This window comes from Centropristis striata, chromosome 2, assembly GCF_030273125.1.
Source record: "Centropristis striata isolate RG_2023a ecotype Rhode Island chromosome 2, C.striata_1.0, whole genome shotgun sequence".
In the NCBI taxonomy this organism is placed as follows: Eukaryota; Metazoa; Chordata; class Actinopteri; order Perciformes; family Serranidae; genus Centropristis; species Centropristis striata.
In genome coordinates this window covers 28434143-28446381 of record NC_081518.1, presented here as the reverse complement: position 1 = coordinate 28446381, position 12239 = coordinate 28434143, and the positions used below count along the sequence as shown (strand labels likewise).

At 38.1% G+C, this 12239-nt stretch overlaps 1 protein-coding gene across 1 annotated transcript in view; it reads left to right on the top strand.

Moving 5' to 3' along the window:
• The window catches only part of LOC131983354 (SH3 and multiple ankyrin repeat domains protein 2-like), a 270915-nt gene that overhangs the window by 109331 nt on the left and 149345 nt on the right, over positions 1-12239 (top strand). Inside the window, exons 7-9 of the mRNA XM_059348080.1 lie at positions 3107-3258; positions 6294-6461; positions 8407-8523. Coding sequence (XP_059204063.1) covers positions 3107-3258; positions 6294-6461; positions 8407-8523 — 437 coding nt within the window. The remainder of the gene's footprint in view (positions 1-3106; positions 3259-6293; positions 6462-8406; positions 8524-12239) is intronic.

Below are 12239 nucleotides of genomic sequence, written 5' to 3'. Positions count from 1 at the left end.
CAAGAAAATCACACTGAGCTAAGTGAAAACAGAGGGAGGGTTCAGTCTGCACAACTTCAGAAGATATAGTGGGCTACAGATCTTAATAATATAGCTCGGTGCAGAGAAACACTTTTAGATGATGACAGTGAGAACCAACAGCTGGTTTGTTTGTTTGGAGCAGACTTTGTTTAAAATCTCATCCCTTTGATGACAGCCCATCCAAAATAGACACAACTTTAGATATATTGTCATTTTCAACATGCCTAAAATCTGAAAAGAGCAGCTGATAGTTTCCCTCTGTTTACTGTGTGGTTCGACCGCTTTACTGTTTGATGCAATTAACAATCTGTCTGGCATAATTAGAGATTGTTGGGACATTAAAATTTAGGAGTTCCTTAGAAAAACTTACTCTCATGTCCCTAAGGACAAAAAGAAATCACCTTCCCAAACACTACTGTAAAAATAATATATATTAATATTTTTTTTTCCACTTTAAACGAGTCAGTCTTCAATCTACTTCAGCCAAAAATATACATATATATAATTTAATTATATTTTTGGAGTTTACATAACTCCACTGTTTTTTACTGAAAAAAAAACAAAAACAAAAATAAAAACACATTCCATATATAAGGAGTACTTTGTTGTTATTATTATTATTATTGTTATTATTATTTATGAGATGGGTCAATGATTGACTGCAACACTGATTTTGATGCATCATTATTATAGTGTCTGATTTAAAAAACAAACAAAAAAAAAAAAACACTTGCGTCAAAAAGGACAAAACATAAAAAACTGAATGGCACAAAATGTGCCTAGGAACTCCTAAGGCAAATCAGTATTGATTTTATAAAAATTTTCTCTTGTCAATTTCATGAAAGCAGTGTTTGTCACATGACTTTATTTGACCAAGAAACTATTGTGGCTATTAAATGTATGACTAAAAGGGAAGTCAATATTTCTTAACAAAAGTCACAATACAAACATACTAATTCTGTACTTCATGTGAGCTTCTGTGTGTGTGACGTCCGCTGTCACAACCTGATTGTGTAAAACAGATAAATATATAGATTTCTTCTCTCCTTAGGGCATAAATTGTGAACTGAAGAAAATCAGTATGGTACATGGTGAAATGAGGACACATCAAGTGTTTAGAGGACCTGATTTAGATTGACATTTCCACTGATGTCTCAATCACAGCAGAGTTTTGTACCAATCTAATTAGTTGTGACAGACAATTGACCCAGTTCTTCTCTCAGCCTGGTTAACAGAGAGCAGACGAGGTGACGGCAACCTGAACACTGACGAGTTCTAGAAAGAGTTTTCTTTGTTCTTCTTCTGTTAAATCCTTCTTCTTTATCAGATATTATTCATTCTGTCAGCTTCAGCTTCATCCTGAAACTCACCACGTTCACACTTTATTTGTATCAGTTTATTTGAACTCTGAAGGTCATTCAGATCTGAATGTCACCACTTCACTGCAGTTAAGAGACTGAAAATGAGTCCCAGGCCTCCTTCAGGAGAACCGTGGTGCTCGTCAAAAGATAAAGTCTGGTGTAGTCAAACTGCAGGACTGTTTTTGAATGAAACTCATGCTGCGGCTTGGAGTCATGTTTGGAAATGCAACCTGACAAAATGAGCCAAACACAAACTACATAAAGTCTTGCAACAACAATAAATTATATTTGCAAATAAACAAGACATTGACTTGAAGGAACATCCATAATTATTAAATTACCTTTTTCATTATTGTCTCCTCTTGAGGGTCAAAATATCTGACTGCAGAATGTCAGCTTCTTGTCAGAATGTAGCTCTTGCTCTACAGATGTTTATAGTCACATTGTTCCTCCTTTTTTCATAGATATCTCTTGAAAAAAAAAAATTAAATAGACCAAGACTACGAAATAAACTATGAATAAATCAGAAACAATGTTTTTGGTACAGAATACTTTCTTACATTATTTATCAGCTCTTGGCTTTGAAACGGTGCCATATTTGATCTTTTTCCTTGTATATCCATTTTACTGCCTGTAGAAGTAATAATACTTTCAGAAATAAAAAAGGTGAAAATAACCACTCCCTGTTTGTATAGCTGAAGTCTATGCTGACCTTAGGGATATAAAACTGAATTTATTAATTTATCTCTATAAATTAATCTCAAGTCAGTTTTCTTCATAAAGTTGGCATACAAACAGCATCCTTAGAGCTGTAATCTCCCTCCAAAACAGGGTTCCTCAGTGGGTTTAACTACACTCAACCATTCATGTCTGACCCTGAGATGCCCTGCAGGTGTCGGATTGATATTTGTCTGCATCATGTGTCCTCAGCTGCACTTTACCTGTAATTCTTCATTGTGTAAATTTAAAGCGAGCAAACAGAAAGAATGCCAGCAGACTTTTCCCCGGTGGTTTGTAGCAAAGAAAACAAACTGCATTGACTCCAGGGATTGATACTGAGGGAGCGAGGACACACTGTTCTACTCTAACTTGAGATAGTTTAAATCATCGTTTTAGTCGGAGTATGTTTATAAGCTCTCGACTAAAAGACTAGAAATTACAAACAAACCAATACATTTTTGCTTTTATAAAAAACATAACACAAGTATCAACCCTCCTGTTATGTTGCGGTCAAATCGACCCATTTTAATGTTTAAAAATTAAAAAAATTGAAAAATAGTTAAAAGTATTTTTTCATTAAAAAAAGTATTTAAAAAAATGAATGTCATGTAAAACCATTGTATTTTATATGTAGGTCTTTCCAATGTACATAAAAAAAACATTTTATGAAAAACGAGTGAATTATCCTCATTGAAGCTGATCTGTGAGAGGGAAAGAACACCACTGCACTAAATATTGATTGAAATTGTCAGTAGTGGAGTTATTAATGAAATGTGAACAATGTTCATAGGGATTTTTTAAGTTTCTGACACTTTTGGATAATTAAACATGCCCCGGGACAAATTAACCTAAGAACATTATTGCTGTTCCTGAGAAACGAACATAACAGGACGGTTAAGAGAAAACTTGCTGGATATGTTATCATTAATGCACATTCTGTTCTTTATCTGCTTTCTATTACAGATAATACTCAAACAATATTCTGACTATGACTTGTCTTGCAGAGAGTCCGCTGACGTTTGCGGCTCACCTTGACAATGTGGTGGAGATGATCAAGGTGCTGAAGAACGGAGGAGCTCACCTGGACTACAGAGCCAAAGACGGCATGACGGCTCTGCACAAAGCTGCACGCTCCAAGAACCTCGTCTCCCTGACGGTGAGAAGCACGACTCTGTCATCCTGCTCCGCTCTGTTTTTATCTCTCCACACCTCCTTACAGGTGCAGCTCTGCTACTGCTGCACAGCAGGCCTGAACATTTCCAGATCATGCCTGGAAAATCTTTTTCTTCCACGAGCATCATCAGATTGTGGTGCACATGGAGCCGTCAGTCAGCAGCACTAGGAGATGATAAAGGATCTCTGCTGTCAGTCCTTCCTGAGGAGCTCAGACGAGCAAAATCAGTTTTATCTTTTAAATCTTTTATAAACACATGGTTCAATAATTGCAGACTTGTTTTTGTTATATATTCAATTATTGTTTGAAAGTTTCCTCAGCCTTGATGTGTCAGTCTTCTGTGACAGAATAACTCAACTAACACTTTGTCACATTCCTTTTAAAAAGGACTTTTGAAAGATTATTATCAGGATGATAATAATTATGATTATTAATCTTGCAAGTATTTTACTCAGCGATGCTCTGACAACAATAGAAGAATTAAAAGGACCTCAATTGGGCGACTGTGTCACCAACTGAAGATCCTCATATACTGCACAGGCTGCCTTCTGCTTTAAAGCTGCAGAAAAATATGCAATTATCAGTTTTAATTTGATAAACTGTTGATAACTGATCAAACAAGCACAACTGTTCTGTAATATCGCAAAGGCTATTCTATGTGCATCCAGCTTTACATAGTACACTCAGTTTAAAATGTATGCAACATTTATGCAGTGTTGGGCAGTAACTTATTACAGTAATAATATTACTTTTCCCAGGCAGTGTAGCCCTAGCACAGCTTCAATCGTTCTCCAACCTAAACAACAGAACGGGGCGTTAAACAGCTCCACCCATAGACTCCTATGAGCGTTTGTCTAAAAATATCTCACAACAAATGAAATCAAATCAAATAGCCTTTATTAGTGGTGTCAACAATAATCGATTCGGCGATGCATCGCAATGCGGGGCATGCACGATTCAGCATAGATGCGGCAAAGTGCCATAATGGATTATGTTTATTTCCTGTCCTCCAGTGGAAAGTTGTGGGGGACAGGGTGGGAATTTCACACTCTGGCCTTGATGCCCTGTGAAAAAATGTTCAATTTACGGCCAAGGTGGCCTTTGCGCCCCTGTCAAAGTTCCAGTAAACACAACGCTGACCCGACCCACTCCCCGTCCTTCCAGACTGGTGCTCATCAACACATGGCTCATTTGAATATTTTAATGAGCCATGTGTTGATGCGCAGCACAGGTAAGCTAGGGACAAGCTGTTTTGACATGTTGTGACTGAAGTATGTGGTAGTATTTGACAGAACTTAACATTTACGTTTATATAAAGTACTATTGATAGGTAATTACCATTGTATTTGCCTATTTAAAGTCGACTCCTTAACGTTACATTTTTGCGTCATGAAAACTAGCCATAGCTAGCAAGGTGGGATAGTGCTAACATCTTCCCTACCTCAGGAACAAGGGCTCTACAGTTAGCTAATGTAAATTTCACCTCAGCAGGTTCCTTTTTTATGGCAGGAGGAGGCATTTCTCTTTCCTTACTCTTAGATGAACTCAGGCAGGGGATTCATTTTGCCATCTTTTCAAAATATAGCCAATAAAATCTAGTGTTATTAGGCCTATCTGACTGCTTGTATTGCCTCATGACTGACGAAAAATGTCCCTTGTTGTGTGCAGTATAATTTTGATGCATCGCAATGCATCGTAGAATCGAATTGAATCGAATCGTTACCTGGTGAATCGTAATCGAATCGAATTGTGAGGGCAGTGCCAATGCACACCCCTAGCCTTTATTGTCATCATATAGTCAACTATACAACAAAAGTGGGATTGCCACGGCTTAAGCTGCATAGTTAAAGCAATCATAACACAAAATGAACATGAGTAAAACATTTAAAAATCTGTTAAAACTCTGAGCTAAAACAAGGACAAAAACAAGGACGTGTGATGTATTAAATAAATATAAAGATAAAAAATAAATAACCACTAAAAATGCTACATAAGTTATAGACGAGGTAGATAGTACGTCCTGCACATATTACACACGTCATTATACATACAGGTACGGTTCACTGCTATAAAAAAGCTGCAGTTTCTGTGAATTTAGGCTTTAAAACTACTGAGCTAGGTTTAGGGCAAAAAAACCTCCTGGTTAGGCTCTAAAAGACTGTCCAAACAGGAAATAAATGATGGAAATGCTGGAAGTGAAGTAGTTACGAGGACAATGTGAGCCACGGAGGTTACGTAAAAAGTTGTTTCCTTTTGTTTTCACACGGGACATGAACCCAGCTCTCCTGGTGAAAGTCGTATGTCGAATGTTCGACCCGTCCACTTACTGCTACGTCAGCGAGTTGGCAGCGGAGGAAAGTCTGACATGTAAATATGAGTCATATTTTGCTGCTTGTACATTCGCCCTGTCTTGTTGTTTCTGAGGGGAGACCAGTCTCGCTGAGACACAAACTACAACAGCATGAAGCTCAAGCCTTTGGCACAATGCAAACAACCAAACCTGGCTTTTAATTGCAATCAAACAAATGTGAATAAACTAATGAAGCTTGTGGCTTGAAAACATTTCGAGGAGGAGAGGAGTGTTTAATAGTTTAGTGAGGTGTAACAGAACAAGTAATATAACCAGTAGTGTAACAAATTACTGATGTAAGTAATTTTGTTGAATACAAATAAGTGAAAAAATACATTTTTCTAGAAACATGCACTGTGTATAAAGTGTTCATTATTGTACACCTGCTCAGAGACCAAAAATAAGAAGCATTTTGTCTCTTTATCTTTGTATATTCAACCTATTTCAAGTGTTGAACATTATTATTATTATTATTATTATTATTATTATTATGATAACTAAAGAGTTTTTTTTTTTACCATAACTTACAAATCTGAACTCAAATACTTTGCAATATGCAAACTTGATGACCCACATGGCTTTATAATTCATAAACCCTCTTTATGTTTTGACCCCCCCCTCTCTGTCTCACACACACACACACACACACACACACACACACACTCAGACCCTGCTGGAGCTGGGAGCGTCTCCAGACTACAAGGACAGCCGCGGTCTGACTCCTCTGTACCACAGCGTGGTGGTGGGAGGAGACCCGGGCTGCTGCGAGCTGCTGCTGAACCACCATGCCACCGTCTGCTGCCAGGACGAGAACGGCTGGCACGAGGTCCACCAGGTAAACACACACACACACACACACACACACACACACACACACACACACACACACACACACACACACAGCACTAGATTCAGCAGGTTCACACACAGAAACACAGAAGGATTTTGGCTGTGTGGTTATTTGGAACAGCTGGTATTGGGAAAGCATTAGTAAAGCACACACACACACAAGCGTTCTCTGGCTGTGGGCGACGGTCTTGGCAGCTGTTACCCGTTGAAGTAGATAAAGCCGTTTAAGGAGAGCCACCCTGCAGCAGTGACAAACTTGTCCCCACACAGCGCTGTGTGTGTGTGTGTGTGTGTGTGTGTGTGTGTGTGTGTTCGGGCCATCAGCTTTATCAGATTGCTTGTATCTCTCTGCCTGTCGAGATGCAGAATCTCTGCCGTCCCCCATCTGTCCCGCTTCAGACATGATAACAATCAGCTGTCAGGCAGGACAGTGAACAACAGAAGCTGCTGCTCGCTCACAGTTCAAGCTGAGGTTTACAAGATACCTTATATTATATGTATAATGTTCATTATGGCCATTATCTAAGTTAATATAAGTTAAACCATAAAGTACAAATTCATAGAATTGCTCTGAGTCTTACAGGTATGAGGTCATTTTACAGAAAATCTACACAAAACAATATCTTATTGATCAGAAAACTAAAACTGTGCGCCTAAATTCAAGTTAATGAACTAAGACAAGCTTCATTTGCATCATGAAGCAAACTTAGTTCATAGTTGACAGAAACAAAACCATCTTGGTTAGTCTTAGTCTCCACTTTTCCAACAACCATCAACTCTAGTTTGGCTGAATAAACCCTTTATTAATACTAGTCAGATGTGAAAATATGCTGCTGGCTCTACACGCTGTCTCTCTCTTTGTTGCTGCTGCTCAGCCGGCAGCTCGTTGTTTGGCAGCAGATCATAATAATAAAATGACAAAAATCGCCCCCAAAAATATCCAAAAAACCCCAGCAATGTACTCTGTCTCTGGTGGGCGGAGCCATCAGGAGAAACACACTGTGAAACATGTTGTGTGTATGTTCTGTGGGCTGCGTGATGTGATGATCGTTGGAAAACAGCAGTGTAACAGTTAATAAGGGTCTCCTCTCAATATGTTTCACAGGGTGTAGATAAAGCACCACTAGTGAACATGCACCTCCATGGGTCGTCATTAAAACACTCACTGATCGGATGGATGATTGTAGAGAAAAACAAAGGACACACAAACAGAAAAACAGACCCGAAAAGTCAAGATAAATCAAACATGTTTCACACATTCAGCCTGATGTTTTCCTGCTGCATTATGTAACACAAACTGCTCCGCTACTCACCTGATGATTAAATATGTTTTACTGTAACCTGCTTTAGCTGATAAGCAGCAGTTTGTGTTTCTGTCCTTCACAAACCTCCATCAGCCTCAGTGTAAATAGGCCACTTTAAAACAATACCCATCCTCACACTGAACAGCTAACTATCTGTCACCATAACCCTAAACATGATGCCAGCTCCAGAGGAAATGCTTCATTGAGGAGCAGCTTCCTGTCTCTCTGTCTTTTACACTCTGTCTTGACAAATTCATTTGTGCAACTGTGCATTTCTGTAAGCCTCCACTCTACACACACACACACACACACACACACACACACACTCGTCTATCCTCCCGTCTTTTGATGACTGGGTTCAAACTGAGGCTACAGCCTCCTCTCACCGCCTGCTGCAAGCACACTGACATCTAGTGTTAGAGGCCCGTTACTGCAGCTGCTAGAAGTGTCAGGCTTTATCTGACTGTGTGTGTGTGTGTGTGTGTGTGTGTGTGTGTGTGTGTGTGTGTGTGTGTGTGTGTGTGTGTGTGTGTGTGTGTGTGTGTGTGTGTATGTGCGTGCGTGCGTGTGTGTTTGTGCATGTGTGTGTGTGTGTGTGTGTGTGTGTTTGTGCGTGTTTGTGTGCAGGCTTGTCGTCACGGCCACGTGCAGCACCTGGAGCATCTGCTATTCTACGGAGCAGACATGAGCGCGCAGAACGCCTCGGGGAACACTGCTCTCCACATCTGTGCCCTATACAACCAGGTGAGCAGAAAGTGTGTGTGTGTGTGTGTGTGTGTGTGTGTGTGTGTGTGTGTGTGTGTGTGTGTGTGTTTGTGTGTGGGGGGGATGTTGCTTCTCTACTCGATGAGAACAGATGTGTGTGTTTGTGTGGATAAAGTGACTGTGAGCTGATGACACTACAGGACACTGACCTGCTACTATTTTAAGGTTGCTAAGCCAGTTCTGTCAAACCTGTAAAGAGCAGCATGCAGCTGTATGGAGCTTATAAAGAAACAATTATAATATGCATGAAGACTGAACTGAATTATGACCAGTATAAACTAATAAAAGTGGAACACTAAACTGGCTGCTGCAGGATTAACGTGGGATTCTCATTCAAAATCTTTTTACAGGTGCCTTTGATATCATCATCTTTCAATCTTTGTTCTTTTTTTATCTGTTCAATTTTCATTTGCCTTTATAGATTAGATTTTTCTGTGGTGGATTAATTAGTTAGTTATATTGTCTAGAAGAATATATTTAAAACTGTGTTACCTGCAATGTTTTTAGTGTTTTCAGCACGAGGATTTGAACATATTTGTTGGTTTTGTGATGAATATGAAAAGGTTAGTTTATGATGCACTATAGTTACTCTGATCTCTATAAATGTTCACAATTGGTTGTATGCAGGTAAACAGTCAGTTTGGAGAGCAAACATTGGCTGAAGTGCATCTCTGACTCAGCTGTTTTTCTTTAATCTGCGTTCATATGCAGAGAAACAATCTGATTGTAGACATCGTCCATTAACTCCATTTTCACATCTAAAGTTGCTATTCAGATTGTAAAAAGTGCCTGATGCACAGAAGAGGAAGTCTTGGCTCAGATATCTTTTTGCTGCACCAGAACCACAGAAACTTGGCCTTACCCCCCAGAGGCTAAACAGACTGGTAGCTGATGAGTTTTGAGGCTTGGATGTTTGCATTTATCTTCAACCTACAAAAAGGGACAAGGATTGTTTCCTCAATAACACACCTGAGCCTGAAGAAGAGCCCACCTGTGTTAGATTGTTGCATTTTTCTTCTTTATAGATATAATTCAAAGGTTCTGAAAGTCCAAAGCATCTGTCACATTTTTAAGCAAAAACTCTTTTTCTATTTAAACTGAGGCAAACATAAGATAAGATAAGATCGCTTTATTTGTCCCGCAGTGGGGACAATTAGTCATCATCAGCTCAAGGTACAGACACATAGATATAAAAAAAACCAAAGAATAATATAAGACATATACATAAATTCTATACACCTTATATACATAAATTACTTATATGCCTGCCTTTTGGCATTAATTATTAATAAATATTTTTTAGTTTTTGTTTGTTTTGCTAAGAGTACTTTGCATGTTGCAGATGAACATCAATGAATAAATACATTTAAATATATGCAGAGGATGTACACAGTAAAGTATAAGTGCCGTGGTATAAAACATAATATCTTCTCTTAGAAAAACAAACATTGCAGTAAAGTCCTGTTGTCACCACAGACCCTCAGTGTATCTGCTGACTCTGTTTCTGCTTCCTGCAGACTCTGTTCCTTTCTCCCACAGGACGAATCCTTTGCGGTTCTCCTTGCATGTTATTTATCATACTCATGTATTTGACGCTTTAATGCTGCTCCTCAGAAGCTTGATGAATCCCCAGGAGAATACCAGTCTGCCTCTAATTGCAACAAACAGTTAAAGTAAGAGACTTTTCCCAGACAGAGCCTCAGGTACCAGCTGCTGAGAGGAAACATCTTCAATACGGTAAACTCATCATATGTAGATTTATTATGGCTGGGCATGAGGATATCACAATTACATCATCTAAACCGATAATAACAAGCACATATCAACTCATATTTCTCAGAAAGTCTGATGTACATGCATGTTCAGTGAATGGCTGGGAAAATTTGTAATCAGTTTTTAATTTGGCAAATATTCAATCAATCTCATACCAGAAAGTGTGCTATATCACAATGTGTTTAGTTTTCAAATATGAAATTACCAAAATCGGGAGAAGATTTTACTCAGCACTAAAATTTATATGAAACAGTTTCCTGGTATGGATGTAAAAATCATTTTATTCCTGCTCGAGTCCCAATAACTCCCACCAAACATCTGTCTGACATTTTTAAATTCTTACATTTTCATATATTCATGTTCCTTCATTACCACAAACACAAACTTCAGTTTATCCTGACTCAATCCCACAAATACTGTTTTTCTGCCACAAATACTCACTAGAGAACCAAATGTGTAAAAAAAAAAAAAATCATATTTGCAGATATCATGATACACACTTATATCATCTAAATTGATAATAATGAGCAAATATCAGCTCATAATTCTCACAAAATCTGATGAATGCATGTAAACATGTTCAGTGTATAGCTGGTAACATTTGTAACCAGTATTTTTCATTTGTCAAATATTTAATTCACACAAAAGTGGACAAAAATGGGCTTTGCAATGTGATTATTTCATATATTCTCTATGAAAAAATTATATAAACAATATATATTTATTAGCTGAAACACCAGATTAGCGTTATCAGATACGAAATGACCAAAATCAGGACAGAATATTTTGTCCAGCATTAAAAATTTAGATTAAACAGTTTCCTATTATAGACGGAAAAAATATTTTTATTCCCACTAGAGTCCTAGTGGGAATAAAAGAAGTCCTGCCAAACATCTGTCTGACTTTTTTTTTTAATTCTTACATTTCATTTATGTATTCATATTCCTTCATTACCACAAACACATAAACTACAGTTTATTCTGACTCAATCCCACAAACACTGTTCTCCTGCCAGAAATACTCACTAGAGAACAAATGTGTAGAAAAAAAAAAAAAATATTAAAAAGTGACCAGCTGCTTAAGAAATAGAGAGATTTTTTAAAACAAAGAAACTATATATATATATTTCCTTAGAAAGCATTGTTCTTGCACTGCTAAAAAAGCCAACTTGTATTTTTTGCCTAAAACAGTGATTTAAGTTGGTAAAACTTGGATATATAAATTATTGACATTTAGGGCAATAATGTAAATTAGCACAACAAAGGAAGCCAGTTGTCTGCTCAAAAACAAGTTTGTGAGTTCTTGTTACTTATATCTTTAAGTTGGGGTTCAAAACAAGGGACAATAGTTCTGCTAACTCTTATTTCTTTGTTGTGAAATGCGGGAAAGCGTTGAAATTCGATCATTAGCGAAAGCTAGCGGCTAACTGTTGCTAGCGGCTAACTGATGCTAGCGGCGCTGCTTGTTACAGCTACAAGAGTAGCCATTAGCGTATCAATGCTAACTCAAAATTGTGGTCGCAACATTAGCTGACATTTCACAGCGGCGTTACAGTTACAAGTTCCAAAATCTGAATTCAGAGTTGAGCAAACTCAAAAACAAAACTTAAAATATTTAGTTTAATTGTCCAACTTAAAATTTTATCGAAGTTTGTTGCCTTGAAATTTTGAGTTCACCCAACTTTTCTTTTTTTGCAGTGTGGAGAGCAACAGACAGCAGGTCATAATGAACACATTGGATTTATTGACTCTAAGAGAATATAGAATAACTGAGCAGTGGACAGATGAGAAGGAGACTCATTGACTGGAGCCCATCAGCTAAAGGTCAGCGGCGGCCTCTCACCCTTGTTTGTACAGCCAGTCATCTGAAACCGTTTAACTCTTTGCCCTTGGAGCGGAGCCAGTTCCAGTGAGAGCTGCAGG